This window comes from Scylla paramamosain, unplaced genomic scaffold (genome assembly GCF_035594125.1).
Source record: "Scylla paramamosain isolate STU-SP2022 unplaced genomic scaffold, ASM3559412v1 Contig29, whole genome shotgun sequence".
Lineage (NCBI taxonomy): Eukaryota > Metazoa > Arthropoda > Malacostraca > Decapoda > Portunidae > Scylla > Scylla paramamosain.
In genome coordinates, this window is record NW_026973694.1 from 352,501 (window position 1) to 380,000 (window position 27,500).

At 40.4% G+C, this 27,500-nt stretch overlaps 2 protein-coding genes across 47 annotated transcripts in view; one reads left to right on the forward strand and one right to left on the reverse strand.

Moving 5' to 3' along the window:
• LOC135097707 (uncharacterized) overlaps positions 1–15,259 on the forward strand; it is a 97,850-nt gene extending 82,591 nt beyond the window's left edge. For 4 of the 44 annotated variants that reach the window (XR_010266008.1, XR_010266006.1, XR_010266010.1 and 1 more), the window contains 4 exons: positions 4,110–4,219; positions 5,593–5,724; positions 6,164–6,266; positions 7,807–8,411. The gene's annotated coding sequence lies outside the window, so the exon portion shown is untranslated. The other 40 variants (XR_010266042.1, XR_010266040.1, XR_010266043.1 and 37 more) reach the window with 30 other exon arrangements.
• A 4-nt stretch (positions 15,260–15,263) lies between these two features.
• LOC135097706 (uncharacterized) overlaps positions 15,264–27,500 on the reverse strand; it is a 25,373-nt gene continuing 13,136 nt past the window's right edge. Inside the window, exons 3-7 of one of the 3 annotated variants that reach the window (XR_010265999.1) lie at positions 20,146–20,336; positions 19,812–19,952; positions 19,193–19,292; positions 17,465–17,569; positions 15,417–15,432 (exon numbers count right to left, since the gene is read on the reverse strand). Coding sequence is in view for 2 of the 3 variants with exons in the window: in XM_063999693.1 (XP_063855763.1) it covers positions 15,277–15,432; positions 17,465–17,569; positions 19,812–19,952; positions 20,146–20,336 (593 nt within the window). In the remaining variant the exon portion in view is untranslated. Of the gene's footprint in view, positions 15,433–17,464; positions 17,570–18,696; positions 19,293–19,811; positions 19,953–20,145; positions 20,337–27,500 lie in introns of those variants that run through there. The other 2 variants (XM_063999693.1, XM_063999694.1) reach the window with 2 other exon arrangements.

The following is a 27,500-nucleotide window of genomic DNA, read 5'->3' on the forward strand; positions in this document are numbered from 1 at the left end:
AATTCAATTTATTTTGCTCAGACTTTGTAAGCAAAGTCTGGAGCACAGCTCCTCGTATAATTTCCATCATAACTAAAATTAAACAATAACTAAATCATAATAAAAATTTAATAATAAATCATAACTACAATTAAACTAACATAATAATGATAACCAAATAATTTCAATCGTAACTATAATTAAACAGTAACAATAATAATAATAACTCCTGAAGTAATACTCTTAATTAAATACATTACCTGAACATTTGATAGACAGCTCTTAAGAAAAAATAAGCTATGTTGGTCAAAATTTCTGAATTTTTACTTTGCATCAGTTCAGCAAACTTATTCATTGTTGTGTTATTTCTGTAATAGTTTGGGATATATCTGTTCTGTAGTTCAACAATATTTTCGTGAGAACATAACAACATAATATGAAATTCATCTCCCACAACATTACTTCTACATTTCGTACATAAATTCCCTTTGTTGAAATATTACTGTACCATGTTGAAATCCATTGATCCTTCAGTTTCCTTTCCACAGCTTTCTTTAACCATTCAGGATAATTAATATATTGATCTAACCATACGCCTGACATGCCACAGCTATTCACAATATTTCTTATATGACCGAGCCAAGGAGATGAGGACGTGTTCGTTGAGTCTAGATATAATAAACTCCTATACATCATCATGCTTACTTATGTAGTTTTACCTGTTATCAGCCTTGACCAGTATGCTATCATTCTAGTGTTAATAATAACAGCAATGGGATGTTCTCCTAACTCACCGTACACAATGTCTCTACTTGTATTCTTATGGACATATAATACGTGTTTAAAAAATTTCATCAGCAATTGTTTCAACTCTCTATCAACAGTACAACCGCATATTCCACAACCGTGTGTCATAATTGGCATCACAGTCGTATCAAGCGGTGGGTCGTGTTTACGGCATTTCCCAGTCAGTGAATACGTCGCTCTAGAAGCACTTTTTTGTTCTAATTGGGCAATTCTAAATCTTCTATTGTAATTAAGTAAAACTCCTAGGTACTGATATTCACTTATTGTTTGGATATTCTCTTCTCTAAAGACAAAGTCATAGGTGCCATAATTCACCCTCCCTCTACTAAACACTACAACCTTTGTTTTGCTGTTATTCACATCTAACTTCCATTGCTCACAATATAATTCCATTGCTTTGAGAATATTTTTAATTTCATCTTCACTATTAGCTAAAATAACTGTGTCGTCAGCATACATCATAACCAATAGATTTAAATGTAAATCAAGAAAATTATCATCAGATAACAGATAATTACAGTTGTTTTCTACCAGGGAATCTTGTATATCATTAACTTATAGAGCAAACAGCAATGGAGAGAGATCTTCTCCCTGTCTTACTCCTTTAGTACAAATGAAAGTGTCAGATGTTTTTTGGTAAAATTTTACACATGACTTTATATTCATGTACATATTTCTAATAACATTAAGTACTTTACCACCTATATTTTCTTTCACCGTCTTGTACCAAAGCCCATCCCTCCATATTGTGTCAGAAGCTTTCCTGTAGTCAATAAAGAGACAGAACAGTTTTCTCCTCTTCCATAAGAACAAGTCCGTGATACACTTCAGTAAAAATATATGGTCGAGGTACTGTAACCTTGCCGAAACCCACCTTGTGTTTCTTTTACAATATTGAATCTGTTTGAATAGTGTGTTAGTCTGTCATTAGCTATTGATGTGAAAAGCTTACTTAAACAACTTAGTAAAGTTATAGCCCTATAATTATGTGGCTCATCAACATCACCTTTATTTTTATACAAAGGAACAATAAATAACCCCTATTAGCCATTGCTCTGGTAAGTCTCCTGTATCTAGAATTCTATTAAACATTTTAACATACAGATTAAGAAGGATATTTTTATCACCTTTGATGTGTTCATTAACGATGTTATCATAACCAGGTGCTTTGTCTTTCTTGAGTTTTCCAACAGCTTTCACCACCTCATTTTCTGTTGTAGGCTCATTCAATACTTGCCTTTCTCCTAACTCATGTGCAACACTTTCTGGTTCCATTCAATGTCCATCAACTGCATTAATATCTTCTGATAAACTCTTGAAGTGATGATGAAAATTAGAATTTCTGCTGTTAGTGTAGTCTTACTATTATTAACATTTCTTTCTCTTGATATTTTCCAATATTTTTTGGGACCTTTATTATTGTTTTATTTTAACTTAGTCACCAAGCTTTCCTTCTCTTTACTCTGCACTCTTTTCTAATCAGCCTTATATTTCTTACTTTTTTCTGTCATGACTATAATTTTCTTCACTCCTTCTTCGATTATATTTACGTCTAGCCTTATAGTAGGCTTTCCTTGTTTTCCAGCATTGATTGTCACACACAAATAGGCTTACATTATTACTTTGTTTAACAAAATTTTTCCTTTTTTTTGGGTGTGAATACCTTTATAGGTGGTTCTGACAATGTGTTCTTTAACCAAGAATTCACCTCTTCAGCAGACATAAAATCCCTCTGCTCTATTAACTCCTTTACCTCACCTTCATTAATTTCTGCTTTATAATCATCTTCCTTTGTTGCACTCCATTTCCCTGTTAAGCTACAATTATTCACAGGTATATTACTTCCATCATTATTTCTTTTCTTTTCAATATTAACTTTTAGTTGTACATGTGTACCACAATGAATATCTGAGTACAGCGGATCAAAATCTAGTATTCTAAATTCCTGTTCATTTTTCTGAACAGTGTTGGTGAGCCAGTGACATAATCCACCAGTGTAGCATAAGTAGTTGTGGGTTTCCCCACTCTAAGCTCTTCATCTAGTCTACCATTAAATATACACACATCATTATTACTACAAATTGTCACCAGGTCAAAGTCCAGATTCGTCTTCCTCTGGGTCATCGATGGACCTAAAACCTGTTAAAACAATAAGGGTAAGGCGCGTGAAGCATATAACACGTGGTAACAGGAAAGAGAAACTACGCCGTGTCACTCGCCACCGCCTCAACCATTGCGGACCCTGTTATTGCAACCACCACCACAGATACGCCTGATCCTACTGCTGCCACAGCCTCTTTATCATTGAAACACAAAAAGCAACCACCCAGCATTTCCTCAGGTGTTCTTGGAAAGAAAAGGAGTGTGCAAAGTGGACAAGGAAGGAGGCGTATAAAAAAAAGGTAACAGGCTCCCTCGACACAACCACCACCACCACCAGCTCTGGTGTCACCACCTCCACCGCCGTTACGTATTTAGTTTCTTGTTTGGAATATTTTTTTCCCATAGAGGAACTGTAAAATGAAGTAGGTGTAAGAAAATGCAGTAAAGTTACTGGTTTTTTGCTTCTTGTTGAGGAAGAACTTCTTTTTCTAGAAAAGAAACGCTTAAAGGGTTAATGTTAGTGCAGCAGGATTAGCACATTATTTCAGGCATTACAGCACATCAGCATTAGCACAGCATCACAATTCTGTAACAACATTATTTTAGGCATGACAACATCACAAGCAGAACAACATTACATACAAACGCAAAACAGCATCACATAACAGTGATAATAAGATTAAGATGCTGTGATGCTGAGGGTCAGATTATGATGTTGTGCTGTTAGGTCTAAGATAATAATGATGTGATGTCTAAGATACCCTGTGATGCTGTTAGATCTAAGATAATGAGGCTGTAATGCTGTTATGTCTAAGATAAAGATGATGTGATTCTGTTGTCTAAGAATAACACAACAGCAACACAGCATCACCACCAGTACCCAGGCATCATCACCACACACATCAGTTTCCCCACAAACCTCACCATCAGACACACACAACCACCACCAGTACCCAGGCATCACCATGCAGCGTCACACTCAAAACAGCAGCATCACATTTGAACAGCCCATGGTGAGGAATTAAAGCAAGAGGGAATATTGCGTAATAATTGTAAGTACTCGGTAGGTTCCCACGTCACCTGTTCAAAGCAGACGATTTTTTTTGCTTTTGCTACTTTTTGCTATTGTGGCAGTATGTACTTTGTTTATTTGACAGTTTCATCAAATTTATCTTATTTTCTGAGTAATTGCGTTTTTAATAATGTTTTAAGTGCAACAGGAACCGAATTCTTGAGTAATGAAAGATGAGGCTACAAGAAGAAGCAGAGGAAATTCCGAAATGGACGTCGGTGTGTGTTTTTCCATCTTATTTCACCATTTTATCCTCAGGTGAGTTGTGTACACGTGTGTCAGTTATCCTAAATATACTCTAAAGTGTCTATAATCAGTAAGATATGGTAAATAAGGTGAAGGAGTAATAGGAGACCGGAAATAAGTGTTTTTATAAGAAGCCGGTAGGTGCAGAAATATGTCATAATACATTAGCATTCTGGGATAATATTATCAATAAAGGCGCCTCATGAAGCAGCCACATCATGCACGTGTGGTGAGGAATACTCGCTGAACAACGCGTGTGTGTGGGTGGTATTGTGTGGTCAGGCAGTGCTGCGTAACAGGAATGTGACATTTGTGCTGCCCACCGATTCAAATGGGCTGTAATTTTGGATCAGGCTGTTATGTAGGCCTCCGCGAGAGTATCAAGGCAGCAGATTCAGATTGAGTACTTTTATTCACAATACATATGCGTATACAAAAGTGGTGGAAATAGATGAGAGTAAGTTTAAGTGAAAGTATATGTGGACAAGCTGGCGGAGGGACTGTGCGTTTGGCGGCCCGTGTGGAGAGCCAGGCAGCTCTCCACACAGCTGGGGGCCTGCGGTGGGAGGAGGGGGGCGTGGTAGGACAGCGTCAGTCTGGCCTGCATCCTAATGGCTTGCCTGCTGTTTATTTATTTATTTACTTATTTATTTATTTTTTTTTTACATTTATGAGTAAATTTTTTGGGGTTGTGCGTGATTTTCTTGTCTTTTCACGTTTATTTTTCTTCTGTTTATTGTTTTTGTGTTAATGCATCATGGCGGTGTTTTGTATAGTTTTTGTTATTTTTTTCTTATAATTTCATGTTCTTGTGCATTATTCTTATTTCATTAAGTGGTAAATATTAATAGGGATCTGCTGGAGATCTTTATGTGGTGTACATCCTATCATACATGCCTCACACACACACACACACGTAGACAAAGAATGTTTTATAAATTTAGACACAGAGTACAAGGGGACACAGTAAGAAGTTGCTGAAAGTTAACTGTAGAAGAGACATCAAGCAGTATAGTTTTCCTCACAGAAGTGTTAACAAATGGAATGAACTCTGAAGACGTTGTCAATGTCCAAACTGTCCATGCTCTTAAGACCAAACTGGATAGACATAGAGACTATGAGATTACTCCCCTCCCGTAAACCACTACTAGGTAAACACACACACACACACACACACACACACACACACACACTGATCTTCCAATAACTGGAAGTTATTAGAATAACTGGAAGTTCCAAGAACTGACACTACACACACACACACACACAGATCTTCCATTACCAAGAACTAACACCCAGACTGCAGGCTGCACACACACACACACACACACACACATGCATTGACTCTAGGTTATTTGATTCCTCTTTTTTTTTTCAATTTTGAGGAAATCTCTGCTGGGGAGACTGGTCACTTGATAGCAACAAGAACTGACGTCAGTTGACCAAGACACCACTAGGAATTGACATTAGCTGACCAAGACAGGACCAGAAATTGACACCCACTTGCCACAATATCAGTAAGTAAACAAGGTGTGTGTGTGTGTGTGTGTGTGTGTGTGTGTGTGTGTGTGTATTTACCTATGGTGTTTTTACTCCCAGAAGAACGTTTGGGCATTGGTCGAGTAGGGGAATTCCCTGTGAGTTGCATTGTCTCTACAGGACCAATTATCAGTTTAACACTTTGGTGGAAAGGACAGGTGACTGTCTCTCTCTCTCTCTCTCTCTCAGTATTGTATGATACTGTGTGAATAATTTTTGTATAATTCATTTCTTCATGGTAATTGATTTGCGTAATCTCAATTTTGGGCAGAGCAGATTGGTGGTACTGTTGTCTCACTCACATGATTGGCTATGGTTGTTGGAAGTATTGCTGTGGAGGATGCAATGACTGGACCTTTATAGGCCCTTCTCTTCTAAAAATACTTATTCTTGTTGTAAGTAAGTTATTTCTCCCAGCTGTGAAGAACATGCGAGCACTTGGGAGTTGCTTCCATCATGGGAGTGTCCCTCAAGAGTAGGAGCCACCCCTCTCACTGACCTGAGTCACCTGACCCTATCAGTAAGCATCCCAGGTGCTCCACCAAAATGGTAACGCTGCAAAGCTATGTTGTCAAATGTTTTGATATTTATGTAAGATCCAGACTATTTATTATCTTAGAACCCAAACCATTCATAGCACTGCTTGGTTTGATGAGCTGAATAATCCGTACTCAATATTCCAGTTTCAATAGAGAGTAAAAAGAATTGATATATTTAAGAGAAATTGTGTGATGTGGCAGAGTATCTAACAGATCTCAGCCAATGCCTAAACATTCTTCTAAGAATAAAAAGACTATAGTTGTATTTACCTAGTTGTATTGTACAGGGAGCAAGCCAAAGCTCATGTTGTTGTCTCCATAACCAGCTTCTCTTTAAACCTATGTACACTGTTTGCCACAACTACCTCTTACTTCAAATCATTCTGGATTTCAATAGTTCCATATGGGAAGTTGTATTTCTTGATGTCACTTGAACATCCACTCTTCTTTATTGTCTTCCTATGCCCCTTCATGTCTCTTTCTCTCCCTCTTTCATCTGTGGTAACAGGTCGTTTCTGTCTATTCTTTCTATATTGTTTACTAATTTGTACATTATTAGGTCTCCTCTTTCTCTTTCATGCAGTTTTTTTTTTTTTTTTTTTAATGCAAGAGGGACACTGGCCAAGGGCAGCAAAAATCCAATAAAGAAAAAAGCCCACTGAGGTGCTGATCCCCAAACACTGTCCAAAGCAGTAGTCAGAAATTGAAGGATAAATGTCTTGAAACCTCCCTCTTGAAGGAATTAAAGTCATAGGAAGGTGGAAATACAGAAGCAGGCAGGGAGTTCCAGAGTTTGCCAGAGAAAGGGATGAATGACTGAGAATACTGGTTAACTCTTGTATTAGAGAGGTGGACACAATAGAGGTGAGAGAAAGAAGAAAGTCTTGTGCAGTGAGGCCACGGGAGGAGGGGAGGTATGCAGTTAGTAAGATCAGAAGAGCAGTTAGCATGAAAATAGTGGTAGAAGACAGCTAGAGATGCAACATTGTGGTGATGAGAGAGAGGCTGAAGACAGTCAGTTAGAGGAGAGGAGTTGATGAGACAAAAAGCTTTTAATTCCACCCTGTCTAGAAGAGCAGTACGAGTGGAACCGCCCCAGGCATGTGAAGCATACTCCACACATGGATGGATAAGGCCCTTGTACAGAGTTAGCAGCTGGGGGATGGTGAGAAAAACTGGAAGAGATGTTTCAGAATGCCTAACTTCGTAGAAGCTGTTTTAGCAAATGAGATGAGATGTGAAGTTTCCAGTTTAGATTATATTGGGGTTTAGTAGGGTGATCCATAACTGTTCCTTTCCACTGGGAGGGGGTGACAGGACTAAGAGTGTAAATGTGTGTGTGTGTGGTGCTTTGTCTGGACTACCCTGTGTGGGATTGCCAGCCAGGTATAGAGATAAATAGGTGGTGTCTTTGATATTAGGAAATATAGTACGACTACATGTAATACTGCTTTACTCATCATGTATAGAATCTGTTGATGGTTCTCTAGAGTGTATCACTAAGAACTGATTTCCTTCCAGGATTGACACAGAAGAGTGAAGGACTGCCTGCTGCCTTGATGCAAGAAAGTTTAGGCTGCCATCTCACTCCTGCATTGACAGCTGATTTGTGCTGAAGCCCACCAGTCCAGTCAAGCCAGGAGGGACCAGGTGATCAGTGCTGAGGAGTGGAGAGTGGGCTGGCAGGAATTAGAAGCTTTAAGAGGTTCTGAAGAAGAGATGAAGTGGAAGATGAACCTGGGGGCTGTCAGCTTTGTGGAATCCTGGTAAAATTGGAGGATGAACTCCGCTGCCTGTCAAATCCGTCCTGAAGTGAAGTGCTCTGACTGAATTGGGCCTTCCGTCATCACAGTTGAAGAGAACCCAGCTCTGTCTGAACCCTGCCTGTCAGTTGCTAAACATTGCAGAAGATGGAGCCGTGGGTGAACCAAAGCCATACGTGAACCCGGCAAGAAAGTGGTGTTGCTGTCCTGAGGCTCAGGAGCACCAATTCACTGTCCACCCTCCTTCATCATGGAAAGATGTGTATGAACAAAGAAATTACTTGATGAAAAATAAAACTCACTGTAATTTGTCAAATTTAATAATTGTATTGTGAAAAAAAAAATAAATTTGCTTAATAATTATGACTCAATGTAATCTGCCTTATAATTGTTAGCTAGCTTTGTAAAAAAAAATTATTTATAGAGATCAATATCCCTGTAGTGAAGGAGGAAGGACTCAGAAAGGAGTCCTTCCTCCCTCCTTCACTACAAAATACTAAGTTTAAGGCTTCACTACAAAATACTAAGTTTAAGGTGCGATTTGTACATAGAGGCACCGTCCCTCCCTGCATTCAGGGAGGGTCACTCTACAGGGAAATCCAGGAGCCTCTATGTGCAAATCACACCTTAAACTTAAAAAAAATTGAGTCCTTCCTCCTTCACTACAGGGATATTGAGTCCTTCCTCCTTCACTACAGGGATATTGAGTCCTTCCTCCTTCACTACAGGGATATTGAGTCCTTCCTCCTTCACTACAGGGATAATCATCTGTATTTGCTTTCTTTTTACACATTTTTTTTTTTTACAAATTTCAAGATAATTTAAGAATATTTAAAGTAATAATTATACAATACTACCTTGTTTGTTTGTCAAGAACATCCTTCACATTTCAAGATGGTGAAGACAAGATAGTATATACAATACTATTTAAACTGAAGACAAACAAATTGCACTGAAGCCAACAAAGACAAGGCATTGTGGGGAAGACATCAGAGACAAGCTGTGTCTATGGTCCTCCCAGGCAAGGCAGCAGATGATGACAGCTGTCAGGGGAGGCTGGGCTGCTGGGGTGGGCTTCCTGCAAAATTAGGACAAATCTTAGATGCAAGGATACATAGAACAGTTGGTGGTATTTGGTGATGCATGAAGGAGGAGATAAACATGCAGATATAGAAGAGAAAGAGAGAGAGAGAGAGAGAGAGAGAGAGACTTGTACAGTCTGAAGGTACTAGAGGGAAACTGAAGGACAGCTCAAACAATGAGTGGACGGGCATGGTAGGAGCTTTGCAGTCAGGGGAAGCTGACCTCACTGTCTCTGAATTGTCCATCACTGAAGAGAGGCTGAAAGTTGTTACCTACACCCAGCCTATATATATACACAAGTGATGATCAAATAATGATTTAAGGATAGTGAACAAAGCACTCCCTTAACAGATTAACTTGGATCAGCAAAATGTTTACAATATGAAATGTCAAATAATTTGATTGATATATCTATATACCACATTGGCAACCCCATACAGGGTGGCCCAGACAATGCACCATATATTCACACATACAACATTCACAGTTAACCCAAATAATAATGTATTTACATACCAGGCCAAACAATCCCCCACAGGACACCCCAGACAAACCACCACACATTCACACTCTCAGCTCCACTAATAACTTATTTTTCTGTATATATCAGGCTGGCAATCACACACAAGATGGCCCAAACAAGGCACCACACACACATCCTTCACACTCTTAATACCTGTCAGGCCCTAGTGGAAAGGGACAGTCTTATGGCCCACCACACCACACTACACCTCAGGAGCCCAGGCACAGCATTCACTTAACAAAAAATCACATTAACACTCACTCCCCACAAAACAAAGTAACACAAAATCAGATTAAACACTCACCCCAATGTGATGTTCACAAGGCAAGTCCTCCTCTCATAGCTATAAACTGTTTGTGGCCACCTATGAGGATCTTGACAAGATGCTACTAGCCTACACAACCCCAATGGACACAGCTCTGTACTGGTGCATCCTGACTAACATGATAGGTTTGGCTAGCATCCTCTTCTTTGCTGACCAACTCCAGAGGTGCTACATACCCATGGGGGAGAAGCCTGTCAGCATGGGAGTTGCTGGCTGGTACGTGTTGTCAGCTCTCCTACAGCAAAGTGAGGACCTGTTGGGGTGTGGGACTGGTCAGTTCAATGGTGGTAGTGTTTAGTGTTTGGTAAAATGGCTGGTACATGTTATCAGGTCTCCTACAGCAAGGTGAGGACCTGAAAGGGTGAGACTGTTAGTTGAATGCAAGGACTGGTTAGCTGCAGGATAGCAATGTTTAGTGTCCGGTTAGTTAGCTAGTACACCTGTCAAAATATTTTTTGTTACTCTAGGTTCTGAAATTGACCGCAACAAACACTGGCACAGCAGCCGTGATGACTTGTAGAGGTTGGTACGTCTTCCTGTCCCCCCCCTCTCCATTCTTCTCCCTCGTAAACATCCCATACTATTATCACTTTAGTGTAGTTCATTCTGTAGAGCAAATAATGGTTCATGGAGTGCATTTTCCACATCATACCAGGATCATATATTATACCAGTCACAAATTCCCCAGTAACTAGCAACTTGGCACAGCAGGGTTACCAACTTTGCACCATACTGCATGAGTTATACCAGAAATCATTGTGTGATGTGTCATACTGTAACACACCATAAAGGTGACAACATTTTTTTGATGGGTGTACATGTGTATATGGGTGGGACTGTTAGATGAATACAAGGGTAGTGGTGTTTAATGTTTGGTAAGATGGGAATACAGGAAGACAATCATTAAAGGATAGATTTAAAATTGGTAAACTTCACATGACATCTGATGTATTTCCATAATTGTGTTGATATTAACTTCAATTGGTTCTGGCATGAGCAATGCAAGCAAGTGGTGTTGATACAACTGTTATGGATATCGTAAGTAATGTATTTAATTTTGTTATCAGTAGTTCTCATGATGAAGGTATCAACAGTTTTCTTAGTAAGATATAATGTTTAAATCTTTCAGAAATGGTGAGAAAATTTTTAAATTGCATTTTTATCTCTGAAACATTTTAAAATGGTCTTTTCAACACTTGAATTTAAAATTATCTACTTTTGTCCCTTTCAAAGATTTAAATTGCTTTTGCATCATTTTCCAGGTTTTAAAATTGCTTTTTTTATAGCATCTTCCCCCCCTCCTCCTCCTCCTCCTTCTGCAGGCTCCAACACCTACCCAATCAGCAGTGCAGCATGGGTCACCTACAGGGTTGGCTGTGGTGTGTCCCTCATTGTGTACACATCATACTCTGCCACACTGGTCTCACACCTGGCAGTGGAGCAGTCTGTGACTCTGCCCTTCAGCAACCTGCAGGAGCTGTCTAGGCAGTCAGGCTGGGATGCTGGATGCAACAACAATGACCTCTTCAAAGTGACAGCCTCACTGGCTCCTTGGTTTTTTGCTCCCTGTGCTGATATACCATCCACACTTCAGAGAGAGAGAGAGAGAGAGAGAGAGAGAGAGAGAGAGAGAGAGAGAGAGAGAGAGAGAGAGAGAGAGAGAGAGAGAGAGAGAGAGAGAGAGAGAGAGAGAGAGAGAGAGAGAGAGAGAGAGAGAGAGACAGACAGACAGACAGACAGACAGACAGACAGAGAGAGAGAGAGAGAGAGAGAGAGAGAGAGAGAGAGAGAGAGAGAGAGAGAGAGAGAGAGAGAGAGAGAGAGAGAGAGAGAGAGAGAGAGAGAGAGAGAGAGAGAAATTTGTGCAGGGCCCTTGATTTAGGAGTGGGCAAAGAGGGCAGCTGCCCAGGGGCCAGAGGCTTCCACAATGTTGGGATCTCCACAATCTGGGGAGTCCCTTACATAATTAAGCATTCTGTAAGTGAAAGAAACTCAAATTAATCAGTAAACACTAATTTTCTATGAACTTTTTAACATTTTTTATCATTATTAATACAGCTGCTTTTGTTTCATTTACACTAAATAAATATGCTCTTTTCTCTAGATTATATTATATATATTAAAAAATTGAATGGAATATAGATACATAAAAACATTAATATAAATATCTCAGGCTGGCCATGGGCCTCCACAGACCTCAAGGTGGTGTGTCACACCAACACTTTTTCCGTCAACTTTTTCCATCGTTTTTCTGAAAATCGTGGATATCTTGGCTGCGGCCTGTCGCACACAAATGGTGTTTCATCTGAAACTTTCCGTTGGCACAGCCCAAGGAGTGCAAACAAACATGGAGTCCACACTGCAGCAAAGATACGCTACTCTGAAACTAATACTGTGTACTGTGAGACACAGTATTGGAGGGCACAGGTGACTGTGTTGTGAGCCGCTCTTTTCAGGCCTTTCTTCATACAAGATTCATCCTTGTGGTCCCAGAGGCACTTATGGCTCCTTATGCTTTCCACAAGGATCTCCTCTGAACGGCGTGTCCAACTTGGATGTGGTTTTCCTTCCATGACGAAGCGTAGAGGTGGTAATAACGCTCTGTGAGACAGGTTGAAGCCACACAGAAAGTCTTGGTCTTGGTCTTGGAAATATAAACAAAGGCGGAAATTTGCAGGAGGAAACAATCCTGATCGTCTGACAAATTCATGCGATAAGTTCATGTGGAACGATGAAAAATCGACGGAAAAAGTGCTAGTATGACACCACCTTAAATCCACCCCTGGATTTGTGAGTTAATTTTTTTTTCTTTTTTCTTCTTACTTGAGGGGCATTGGCTTTGGGAGGGAAAAAAAAAAAAAAAAAAAAAAAAAAGACCCACTTAGGTGCCATTCCCTTAAGACCAAAAGGATCATCCAAAATTGGAGGGTAAGTGCCTTGAAACTTTCCTCTTGAAAGAGTTCTAGTCATAAGAAGGAGGAAATATAGAAGTAGGCAGAGTGTTCCAGAGTCTACCAAAAACTAACTGACTGTTAGGCTAGACTGTGTAAAATACTGATGTGACTACCTTCCTCTTTTTCTGTTTTTGCTGCTTCTCTGGAGTGAGGGGCTGGCACCATGCACAAGTCTTCTTTGGTTGTGTCTGTCCCTTGCATCTTCTTCTGTGACTCCCATCCTTAGCAGCTCTAGCACAATTCCATCCTTCCATCTCACTCACTTTTTACCTTGATCTTCCTTCAACTGGCTTTCTCCAGGCCCTTTTAATTAGTCCTTTATCAAGATTGCCTCCAATAACCACCTAGGATGTGAACAATCTCATATCACCACATCAGTCTGGCTAGATTATAACGTGCCTTCTCTTCTTCCCTGGGAGCAGCAAACCTGTGTGGGCTCCCAGACAGGTGAGTGCCGTGTGCTGAGAAAGGCATGGCAGAAAGTGGAAAGTGGTGCTGAGGTCCCCAGATAACTTAGTGAACTCCTACACTGAGGGACTGGAGAAGGTCTTGAATGGTAAGTCCTTCACAGCTCCCACAGTGAGGGACTGGAGAAGGTCTTGAATGGTAAGTCCTTCACAACTCCCACAGTGAGGGACTGGAGAAGGTCTTGAATGGTAAGTCCTTCACAGCTCCCACAGTGAGGGACTGGAGAAGGTGTTGAAAGGTAAGTCCTTCACAACTCCTACACTGAGGGACTGGAGAAGGTCTTGAATGGTAAGTCCTTCACAACTCCCACAGTGAGGGACTGGAGAAGGTCTTGAATGGTAAGTCCTTCACAGCTCCCACAGTGAGGGACTGGAGAAGGTCTTGAATGGTAAGTCCTTCACAGCTCCCACAGTGAGGGACTGGAGAAGCAACTTCCACGTTGGTGTCAGGAAAATCTTCACTATGTCATGGTCTCTTCATCTCCCTTTTTTTGTCTTTTTGATGTTTTGGTGTATTTTTCAAGATTTTAGTATTTTTTTATATTCTAATTGTTTCTCATGAAATATTCATCTCTCTTTGTGTCTTTTTGATGCTTTGGATACATCTGTTGATGATTTGAGTGTGTTTTTCAGTGTTTTTCATTATTTCTCTTGTTTTGGAATGCTTTGGGAATTTTTTGGTCTGGTTTTGTTAATCCTTGAATCCCTTAAGATGAAGCAATGTTGAACAAAATTCCTTTACAGGTCATTAAAAAGCATCAATTAGTCCTCCTCATAGTGAGAAAGATACAAACTTGAAATTGTCATATAAACATTTGCTTCATATCTTGCCTCTGATAAATGAAAACATTAAGATTCTTCCACCAGGTAAAATAAATTAGCCAGATTCATTCTTCATTTAGATAAAACCACAAACATTCCTCAATTTAGCATAACCACCACCAGTATCTCACTGTTAGCTAATCCCACACTCCCTACATGCTTCTGTACCTCCTCCTTCCTAAGATGCAAATTCTTTCAAGAGGGAGGTTTCAAGACACATCTTCCAATTTTGGATGATCTTTTTGAATTTTCTTTTGGGACTGGCAGTTCAGTGGGTCTTGTTTTCTTTTCTTTTGCTCTTTTTGTTGTCCTTGGCCAGTCCTCCTGTTATATTAAAAAAAAGAGAAAATAAATACGTCAAACAAATAAAAAACTCACTTGGCAGGTAAATACATGTTCATAGGTATGGATGTCACAACGAACTACTACATTTGTGGTCTTCCTATTGCAGACTCCTCCAGAATCAAGGAACTGCCAGTCCAATACATCACAGGAGGCAATGCTATTGGGCTGCAAAAAAAATTCACCTTTAGGAAGTTATTTGACCACAGGTGTGTGTGCACGTGTGTGTATGTGTGTGAATTAAGATTGAGAAGACAGAAAGTGGATGGAGGGATGGAACTGCAAAGGATGGGAGTCAGAAAGGAAGGTGCAAGAGACAGATACAATGACACAATATTCCTTTTTAATCTTCCCTATAAAATTTAATCTTCTTATAAAATCCTGATGTGCCTTTATTTCCATACAGCCTGCATTTTACTGCTATATTATTACACAACATAAAAGCATAATGATATACTTCAGTTTTCTTCCACAGTGACACAATTCCTTTTCAATCTTCTGTACCAGACTTTCTCTCCCTACAAACCCTCATACACTCACCTTACTTACTCTTCCTACAGCCTTCAGAAGATGCAAGAGTCAAGCCTGATGAACAAGGTGAGGACCAATTGGCTATCAGCAGGAACTTCAACGTGTGGCAGGAAGACTAAATTCACAGCCAGCCTCTCTGATGTGGCTGCAATCTTCATCCTCTTGATGGGTGGTGCAGCATTTAGCTATCTGCTGCTGCTGCTGCTGCTGGAGCATGCAGTGGGTAGTGATGCATGTGTAAAACCATGGCCCATATTCTGAAGTGCTCTGCTCTCTCACTATGATAATTTTCAGAGTCCACATAGATGATTAGCTGGGTTCTCAAGAAAGATTTCTCCTGTTGATAAATTTGAAATCTTGTTAATTTGGCATTAGACCTGCATAAGCACCTCAACACCCATGTAACTTCATCCGGAGCCTTTTAAAAGCAGTGGAAGTGAGGTTTAGTAGTGTTTCAGAACATTGCCCAACATACCTAAAACTCGAAAGCATATCAACCGAGTGACAATCTCACACAAGGAGGCCAAGGCAAAGTGCATAACATAACTTAAGAATTGAAAGTCTCATATATCCTGCCATGTACATAAGAGTATAATGGAAGCTACAAGACTACACTAGGCAGGCAGTCCCTCTATAAAGCATATTTACCACACTTACAGATACATGCAAGACAAAAGGTGGCAAATAAAAGCAAATATCTTAACAACGCGGATAAGCGTGACTGCTGTTCTGAATGCCGCCGACACCGCTGCCTCCCTGCCGTCATCACCATACCACCACTGTCATCACCATCAACACACCCTCCATCACCATTATCACCAACACCACCGCCGCTATCAGCACCTGAACCAACACTCGACGAGCAACGCTTGATAAACATGAGCAAATTCTGCAACTATTAGTATGCCGACAAGAGTACATAAGGTAGATGTTTCTCGGCGTGTGACCGGAAAAAAATCATCCGTCTGTCCGTTCATTTTTTTTTTTTTTTTCGCTACCCCGTGTTGTAGTCAAAGTGTTAATTCACTTAGGTACTGCGACACTGCAACAAAGCACATGTGATTCAGAAATGCGTTAATTTATTTTGCTACGGTAAGTTACCATCACCTTCATAATCAAGAAATATAGATGCTAAAAGTATTTTATGGTACCAATTTCAATAGGGAAGATTTTATTCTGTCACACGCTATTTCCTAAAACGTTGTACCTCTCGTTTTGAAGGCATAAAAAAACAAACTCTTGTTTCGCTACCACCAACTTCAAGCCCATGAAATATAGATGCTAAAAATATCTTGCTGGACTATTTTTAATTACGAAGACTATATTTTCACGGACAGGTGTCTGAAATGTTGGCCGTCTCGTTTTGAAGGCATAAGAACCAAACTAGTGTAACCTTGCCGCCAGCCAACTTCTCATTTGTCATCATTATCTTTTTCGTCTCCCTTCCCATCCTCAATTTCTAAGTCATTATCGTCCATGACAGCTGTGGCTTTCTGTCTATATATCACTTGCTATTCTCTCTTACTTTGCTTGTAGAGGAAACCGTCTATCATATTCCGTAATGTTACTCTGCAGTGAAATACACTCCCTGGGTAATCTGCCGTAAATGTATGTGTTTTGTTTCCTGAACACTGCCAATTCAATCCACCAGCAGCACAAGAAGTCCTGAACGAATGATACAAGAACTACTAAAAAGCGTCAAGATTGTTCAACATTACAAAGATAAAAAAAATCTGATAAGAAAACCGCCTTGTGTGAGCAAACACAAGCACTGTAACACACACACACACACAGACACGAGGTAAATGGGCGAGCCTCTTAATGTGTAGGCCCTGTTCACCTAGCAGCAAGTAGATACAAGATGTAACCCGAAGGGTTGTGACCTTGCTGTCCCGGTGTGTGGTGTGTAAGTGGTCTCAGTCCTACCCAAAGATCGGTCACTATGATCTCTGAGCTCTTTCCATAGGGTAACAGCTGGCTCGGTGACCAGCAGACGACTGTAGGTGAATCACACACACACACACACACACACACACACACACACACACACACACACACACACACACACACACACACACACACACACACACACACACACACTAAGCTTGTGAAAACAAAAACACGCACTCTCAGCCTCATGTGTATTTAGCACCAATACTTCACCACGCGGCAGCCACTCGGTAAACACAACAGGAGGCTCCATGATAAACAACAATGCTACCAGACAGCGCTCTCTCTCTCTCTATCTCTTCTACAAAAAAAAAAGTTACAACTTTTTTTTTTCACTAACACAAGCCCCACTATTCATATTTCTACTACTGACCATCACTACCACTACTCCCCACTACATATACCACCGTTTGCACTACCTGTAAAATATTTTGATTCGTCGAGTGGGATGCAGCCCGAGCAGTACCCTGAGGAAGCAAACACGGCGAGGTGACTGACAGCAGAATACACACCCGGGGAGTTTTCTAGGTTGGAAAAGTAAAAAAAACATCGCTAAACTGCTTTGACCAGCAAGGTTATCTTTGCAGAATAAAAGTGGTAGTATTTTATCTATTGGTTAGTCGCCCGTGTAGTAGTATTTGTAGTAGTGTGTAGTATTTTATCTATTGGTTAGTCGCCCGTGTATACTCAGTCTGGCAGGGAAACAGAGAGATTTTATTGATGATTTGGTATTTCATCTATTGGTCAAACAGTCAGGTGTTGTTAGTCAGGTAGGGAGAGATGAGTGTGAGGAACTTATTGACGTGAAAGTAGACTGGCAAGTACGAGATGATGTGTAGTTATCATAGCAAAATACGCGTGGTGGTAGTGTTTGGTATTTTATCTATTGGTCATTCAGTCAGGTATTGTCAGTCAGGCAGAGAGAGATAGTGAGTGAAGGATTTATTGATATGAAAGTTAGTAGATTAACAAGTACAAGATTTGGTTTAGAATAATTTGTTTGTATTTTTGTAAGTTAAAGTAACGTGCGATTTTTCGGTATTTGCTATATAAAAACTGCAATGATAATAATAATAATAATAATAATAATAATAATAATAATAATAAGAAGAAGAAGAAGAAGAAGAAGAAGAAGAAGAAGAAGAAGGATGATGATGATGATAATAATAACGACAATAATAATAATAATAACAATAATAATAATAATAATAATAATAATAATAATAATAATAATAATAATAATAATAATAATAATACATCATTTTGTTAAATTAACATGACATTTCATGCCAAAAATAGAATAAAATAAAAACATGAAACTGTGTGTTCTACTAAGATTGTGTACTAATAGTCTCTAGAAAAATAATGGAAGAAACAGAAGTGGAGGTAAGGGAAGGTAATGGAGGTGGTGATAGAGGTGGAGATGGTCTGGATATAGTGGTGGTGGTGGTGGTGGTGGCGGCGTTGGATGAGCAGCAGTCAGTAAGGAACCCAGTGCGTCACGGCCCGCTAAGCTCACCTTGTCATGCAGGAAATGTTCAAAACAACACCAAGACATTACTTGACTGAAATCCGCAACCCTCCTCCTTCCCTCTCCTCTCCTCTCCCCACCACTCTCCCACGCCTCACCTCACGCCGTAATGACCTGACTGCAGACTGAACGATGACAGCACACCACTCCCGTCTGTCTGACTCGATCACTCCACATCCCGCACCGCCAAGGAGGTTGTGTTTCTGTGCCACTGTAAGTCACTGGTTAATGCCACGCCGTTCCTTGACATCCTCATCACACTATGCTCCACTACTGCTATTGTGTGTGTTATCTATCTAGTGATCAATATTAATTCACTTTTGATGCTGGTATGGCAAAATTACTACCTGAGACTGAGTGTGTGAATGTCAAGTGTGAATGTTGAGTGTCAATGTCAAGGGACTTACAGTGGACAGATCAGAAAGAAGGAATTTTGTTTGTGGTCACATCATAGGTGATTATCAAGAAAAGAAGTGTTCTTCAACATATGGACATTAATAATAAATCGTTTACCACAACAAAGGTCTACAGAATAAGGTTCAGAAAAGTAAAACATCAAATTACTAAATACTTAAGACAGAAAACAAAATATAAACCTGTCTAGTTTTCAGCACACCTGATTGATCATCCACTTGCACCACAGCAGATCATTATCTTGTACCATTTGTTTTATTCCTGTATGTCCTTCTGGTCATTTCATTCATCGTCACCATTCTCTGCGAGTACTGTATACTGTTTGCATCTGTTGATCTATATTTATTTACTTGTTTCTTTTCTTGTCTTGGCATATGAATATAAAGCCAAGTCAAATGCACAAAAAAGTAAAAAAAATAAATAAATAAAAAAAAATAAAAATAAATAAATCTTGGTGTTCTCTCCCAAAAAAGCACCAGTTAAAAATTTGAGATGGAATGGCTGTGCTTTTTATTTGAGCTAGCTTTGTAATAACCTTAAATTGGTTCAGTCTGCCATACAGGCTTAACGCATGAGAAAATGCTTATTCTGGAATATTTATATTTAATATCACATTGCAATTCCCTTCTTTTTCAACAAACCATGGAAAAAATATTTAATTTTTAAATGACATATTACACTGGTGCTCAGACAGGGAAGAACCTCATACTGCCCTGAACTGACCAGGAGCCACTTTGTGTGGGTCAGCTGGTCTTTTATGATCTCCTTTCCTCCCATTCTTATATTCTGGATGACCATGCACAGGAGAGGCAGACACTTACCTGTAGTGAGCACAGGTGTTGAGGATGAAGCTGGGAGGTCTGGATCATATCGTCCAGGGTGTCGTTCAAGGTGTCTAAGCTGTCCTCCTCCTCCTTACCAGGGCTTTCCTTATTGTCAGAGGTGGGTTCAGGCTCTGAGGGCTGAGATAACACTTTCATAGCTTCTGACCAAGCTCTTCACTGACTGTGCATTAACATCCTTTTAAATGAGTATATTCCAGTCATCCAACCAGGCAATTTCCTTCAGTATAAGGCAAAGTCATAATAGCCAATGGACTAATAAGTAATCTATTATCTCCTAATGGTAATATCTACTGCAAAATAGACAGCTCACCTTCCAGACAGTTTCCCCAGTCTCAGAACAGTTCAGTCCAACAAATTTCAAGGCTTCATCAAGGTTGAAGTCAAGATTGAAGTCTGGTACTGTCTCATTGAGGGTGAAGGATGGAGAGTTGAGAGGAGACACAGAGTCAAGGGTCACGTCTCCTCTGCTGATGTTTTTCTCAGGAGACAGTAAATGCTCACCTGCAAGCAAAGGATGAACAGTAATTACACAAATACTGTCAACACTCTTTCTGTTATTCTTGTAACAAATTTGATGTACAAAGCTACAACCTATGATGCTGTGGTTTGTTTTTCCCATCACCAACTTGTGGGGGTCATCAGATAAACAATAATATATTGGTGCCTAAAACATTAAAGCTCTTATGATAAAATTTGATCCAAATATGCTTTAAAAATCTTACAATAAGAACTATTCATGAATAAATGATGAATATAGCTTGCCTGGTTTTCAACAACAGTTAATGCTTAAATATGTTATGTATATATACTAAAAAGAAAGCATACATGGTTTATGTATAGAAATAAACTATAAAAACATATCACATGGCAACCATTACAACTACATAAAGGATATAATGTTCCCTTCATGTTCAGAGCAATTATAGTCATCCATGAAACCTCAACCAAAACACTCACAATCTTCATCATTGAAAATATAAACAAAATGTGTCTATACACACACACACACACACACACACACACACACACACACACACACACACACACACACACACTACACATTATGTAAAGCAGTACACACCCTATATTTTCATCACAGCAGTAATTTCTCAGGACTCATAACTGTTCCTCAGTGTTTCCAGTACCTCTAGTAATTTGTGATCCTTGATGGTGGGTGGAGGGAGGCCTCCTGCCTGGCCAGGAAGCATTAGTGAGCCTCCTGCCACCCAGGTGTACCTGCCCTCTGTCCCCACTCCTTCAATGATCCCATTATGATTAATGATTCCACTCTATGGCCACCACCAAGCCTAAATATTTTTCTTACTTGGAAAAGAAAAGCTCAAATCAATAAGCCTTCACTGAGCTACAGATCACTGTGGTCTAGACACATAACAGCCATTGGCAATTATTGCACAAAATACTGTAGCACACTACTGTACTTGCAGGGATAAAATAATATCCTTCAGTCTTGATATAAGCCAACTCTCAAAGTGCTACACCACAGCTACACAAGACATAACATTTTCCCAAAAATCTCTTGTCCTGTGTGTTGCTGCACTGCTGCCAAGAGTACACCACCTCACATGTGTGTCTTGTGAAGATAAGAAACCATGCTATCACTATACCATTAAATACTTACTCAGTCATAAGTCATAACAATGTGTGTGCAGCAGATTCCTCAATAACATTTCAAGGTTACTGACTACTGGCACAGTCCTTCATACAATGACACATACAAAAAGTTGCTAATGTAACCACAACAGGGTACTCATCTATTCACTTCACTGCGTTGTAAAAAGCCCTTTGATTACAGGATTATAACAAGAAACTTGCTGGAGTATTACACAGATCACTATCTCACAGTTCTTGAGCCACCAAACGCCATGTGAGCACCACCATATGACCACTGTGTTACCACCACTACCACCGCTGTCACAACCACCACTGCAACTACACATGGGCAGGAGGGGCAGAGCCTCACACCAGACAGGTGGTGCCTGATCAGCCAACCTACCAATATGGCTGTGCACCCAACAGGAAACTTGGCCAAATGGTGTAACAAAGGCCCTCCTCCAAGCCTGGGGGCCACTACACTTTCATGGGGGGGAACAGGAGGAGACCCAATGAGGGGGGAGAAGGAATACCACGAAGGGTTGGATTCGCAAGGGTTGACTAACGCCAGCCGGATATCCCATCACATAATGCTGCTGCCAATATCCCGCTGCGATGCCCGAAATGCACCCCCTCCCAGCATGGGCGCCACCAGGCCAACCCCTAATACAGTAAAATCCCTCTCATCCGGCATTCAAGTATCCGGCAGCTTCAAGTATCCGGCACATTTTTCCCTGAGCCTTAAAATCTATAAAAAATCAATGTGTACTCATAAAATTGATTAAAATTCCCGCGTGAGGCATACTTTGTCCCCTTGCCACCAGAGCACACTGCTTCGCACCACCTGTGGTCCACTGCACTGTGTTTACTCAGTGACTCAGTCCCGCATGTGCACTGTTTATCACCTGACGCCTTCATCATACCTAAAGTTGTAGAAAAGAGGAAGCGTGTTGTGCTTACACTTAAGCAGAAGGTAGAAATTTGTCGATGATTAGAGAGAGGTGAAAACAGACAGCAACTAATGGCAGAATATGGTGTGGGCTCATCAACTATTTATGACATTAAATCCCAAACGAAAAAGTTGCGGGATTACATGAAAGTCACCGACACCCCAAAGGTAGTGGAAAATCATCACACACTGCAGTATCATCATAATGAAATGATGGACAAAGTGTTATACGAGTAGTTCAGCTTGAAAAGATCAGAAGGAGTCACAATTACAGGCCCAATGCTACAACTGTGCTGGTGAGTGTGAGGTGGCAGCACGGGCGGCGACGCGCGGCACAGCGATCAGCTGATCTTTGTTATGGTAAGATGCGTGAGTGTAGGGTGGTGATTGTGGGCATAATTTTACTTCTATTCAAGTATCCGGCATGTCAGCGGTCCCATTGATGCCGGATAAGAGGGATTTTACTGTATCATTTTTTCCTTCAAACTCTACTAAGCAGTGGATATTTTTCATCACCTTTCATTCTCTTTCAGTTTCTGGCTCAAAGTTTCACTTAAACATTTCTCTAAGTCTGGATCTTAAATTTAGGGCAGGACAAAAATCATCATACATGTGGCAGCCCAGCCCACATTGTTCAGTGTAGTGGCAGACATTCCATAGCAGTGACTTTGACAGGTGAGATTAATGAAAGCAAATTTTCATAATTCGATAAGGTAAGAAATACGTCCTACAGAGTGTACACAACTTTAAGGGACCCTTGGAGGGAGGCAACCATACAAACATCTATAGGGCACATCCAGGCATCTCCCACCATAATCTCCAACTGTCCAATTGTCTCACAGAGGCCAGCCAGACCCGCCTCCCCAGAACTCGATTAGTCCCTATATGGGAGGCAGCTACGGCCCCTCTCCAAAGGCTGATCACCTCTAAGCCAATGTTACACACCACATTCAGCTCACTTCTACAGCATCACCTCCACCTCCGTGCTGTAGCTCTATGGCCACTGGGGAAAAGTAACTCAAGGAATGAATAAAGAGTAGCTGCCATTGTTTCTTATAGAGCCTTATGTAGGGAAAATTATTTTATATCTATTAAGATATTGGCTATTCTTCAGTGTTTTGAAAAAGCATGCAATATTGACATTCAACATTTTTTTTTTTATCTTTTTAGTAGTACAGGTAGGCAGATATTTAGAAGCAGACAGAAAGACAGATAGGGAGAAACAGAAACAGATAGAAAGACAGAAAAATAAATTGTTAAAATAAACAGATGGACAGATCAACCATATGAAAGCACTCTTAACAAAATCTCTAAAAAAAAAATAGAGTACAAAAAAACAGGAGGAAGCAACACTGAGGAGACCCCTACAAGCCCACAACAGTCTACCAACCCTCCTCCTTCCTCTGGTCATAAAGGTTACCAGAGATATAAGCCACCATCAGGGGTACACAATGCTCAGCCACCTCACATAATGTATGTGGGCTTTCTGCATTTTCCTTGCCCTTTACACAGATTAAAGTATGACATTATACTTGACAATTTCCATGGCAGTAACCTCAGTAACCTTCTCAAACACTTCATAGTATTTACAGTAAGTTTAAAAGTAAGGCTAATAATAATATTTTATATCAGATATAGAATCTACCAGATAGGCATTAACAGGAATAGGCCTGGTAAGCTTCTTATAATGCTGTTTTATATCTGAAATAGTAAGTAGTTGGAAAGAAATTACATATAATGGCCATTAGATGAATTTCAGCTTACCTACTTGTGACAATATTTCTTTCATGGCAAAATTGAAGCTTGCACCACAAACCTCAAGTAAATATCATCCTAAAGTCTCCTTTAGGAAACAAATAAATATGGATTTGTCTTTGAAAAGGAAATTACTTTTTGCTTTGTCAGAGCTGCTCTCAGAGATGGGAAGACCAGCATGAGGGTAATGGTCTCAACCAGCAGGATGTCCTTGCTTCCCCATCCTGCCCTCTCTACCTGCCCTTGCTCCTTATCTTCCCCACCTGCCAATGCTTCCCTCCCCTTGTCTCCCACCTTCACCCACACACCCAACATTAATGAGTTTTTAATACTGTGAATCTTTAAACTCTTATATATGCATATTATTATGAATATTCTTGTCTTCTTTCAACCACTCATTAGCTCCAGTATTAATGAGTTTTTAATATTATGAATCTGTGACCTTTCAGCAAATGCATACACTAAGTATCAGTGAATGTACCTGTTTCCATTACTAAAGATCCTTTTTATAGATCATTTTGAATAATTTCCAATACAAAGCTATTTTCACATATTTTCTATTGAACAATTACATAATACAGGACCAGTCTTGAATGGGAAGCATTTGCAATAAAAGTGATATAACATTGGTTATCTATTACATAATCTTTGCTATACAAAAATAATTGCTGAAGAATAAACAGTACTGTCCCTAAATTATCTTGCTGTCCCTACAGATGACTGCCAACCAACTGCCATGTAATTACACCTCCTGACAATCTTCCATCTCCTTAATGCATCTCTTATCACACTCATCTCCCACCCCACTCCACTCCTTCTTTCCCTCCATCAATCAGTGACAGTACAGGTGCTGGCCTCCTGTCACCACCCTTTTTGCATGGCTACAAGTGTCTTCCACCCCAACCCTTTCCATTAACACACACTACACATCCTCCTGCACTTGCCCTCATCACCCAGCATCTCCTCACACCTACTTACTTTACTGGTACAATAACTCATACATTATTAAATGGTAATATTACATAAAAGTAGTGATGAAAAGTAACACTGCATTATAATTCAGTCAAAGCATTTTATTTTATTGTGTTACTTAACATATTTTTGGGCAAATACTTTGGTGATGAACTATGAATATGTTAACATAAGAACATAAGAAAACAAGGGAAGCAGCAAAAAATCAGGTCTGCACATGGCAGTCCATATATGAAACATTCCTAAATATTCCCACCTATCACCCTCATTCACAGCATGTTGCTTGCCTGGCCCAGAACTCACTAATTCCTTCATTCATACCTGCAGAAGCGTTGGCCTCCCATCATGATACAAATACATGGAGGTGTTAAAAGGCTACCTAACACAAGTGTGCCATGTTAAGGCAGTGTGACAGTCCTACACTTCATTCTGGGAGTCAGGATGATGCAGGGAAAACAACCATGACAAGAAGGACTGAGCATGACAATTCAGGATGGTGCTGGTATGCAAAATATTGGTGACTTGTCAGTTTTGAGCACGGATTGAGCATAACACAAGTAGCACACTCCATGATTCATTGAAACACTTGCTGTATATACTATATATTATATATATATATATATATATATATATATATATACGAGTACAAAGAAGTACTGCGGCGTCTGCTTCGTGCAGTGCGCGAGAAGAGGCGGGAGTTGTGGCAGGGCAACTCGTGGCTGCTTCACCACGACAATGCGCCTGCTCACAATGCCCTGAGCATCAGAGAGTTCTTGGCCAAGAAGAACATCGCCGTGCTGGAGCAACCGCCCTACTCACCTGACCTCGCTCCGTGCAACTTCTTCCTCTTCCCCAAGCTCAAGGAGGTCATGAAGGGGACCCGTTTTGATGATGCGGACGACATCAAAAAGGCCGTGACGACGGAGCTGAGGAGCATCCCGCAAGAATCCTTCCAGCAGTGCATGCAAGCCTGGCAGAGAAGGATGGACAAGTGCATGCGGTGCCAGGGGGATTACTTCGAAGGAGATAACCTATAGTTTGTAGCCTGGATGTGAAATAAAACTTGTGTGGCACCAGTCCTGGAACTTTAATGACACACCGGTGTGTCATTAAAGTTCCAGGACTGGTGTCCTAAAAGATGAATTTCAAACCCAAGCCACAAACCACCATATTTCCCCTTCAAAGTAATCCTTCTGGAGTATACAACTGCGCTCCCAACCCTCTACAGTCACTAATCTTTTTCTTACGTGCTTTTAAAATCATGTCCTCTGTTGCAGGTCGTTTAACAATGAGCGCTGAACAGCGAACAAACTTGAAGTTTTTGGTGCAGTTGGGGAAAACGCCGTCAGAAGCACTGGGTATGCTGCAAAAAGTGTACGGGGATGAGACAATGTCACGCTCACGTGTTTTTGAGTGGTGCAAGAGGTTCAAAGAGGGCCGGGAGGACGTGGAAGATGACCCCAGGAGTGGAAGACCCTCAACGAGCAGGAATGAGGCCAATGTTGAGCGTGTCAAGCAGATGGTGCGTGACGATCGTCGGTTGACTGTTCGAAAGATCGCAGATGAGCTTGGCATGAACCACAACAGCGTGTGGAAGATTATCACTGAAGATCTGGGCATGCGGAAAGTCTGTGCGAAGATGGTGCCGAGACTCCTGAACGATGACCAGAAGGGACGACGCATGCAGGTGTGTCAGGACATCCTCGAGCGTCTGGAAACTGAACCAGACTTGCTCAGGAGAGTCATCACCGGCGATGAGTCCTGGGTATTTGAGTACGACCCGGAGACCAAACGCCAGAGCCTTCAATGGAAGAGTCCGGCGTCGCCACGGCCGAAGAAAGCAAGGCAGTCCAGGTCCAGCTTCAAGGTCATGTTGATCGCTTTCTTCGATGTGAGGGGCATCGTCCACTGCGAGTTCTTGCCACAGGGCCAGACAGTCAACCAACATGTGTACTCGTATATATATATATATATATATATATATATATATATATATATATATATATATATATATATATATATATATATATATATATATTGCTACTTCATTTTAAACTGAGGAGTACGACCAGTATATCATTTACCTACTAGCATCAGTCAACTCTTATAGCATTTACCTTTGCATATTTAGTATTTACCATTCCTTTTCTCTCTAATGACTAAAGGAGATTCAATGAAGACTTTTTAAACCTGCTTCATTGCTATTTTTAAAAAAAGCTCAACAGAAAAAAGAGTTTCAGTCAGATTATCTAACAGATCTGAATTACGAGCTGACTCATTTAACTCTTTCTTACAAATAATAATGAATCTTATGGCCATAACAAATTTTGTGTGTTTAATTTCTCCCAACATCAACAGTAAACAACTAACTCATAAGC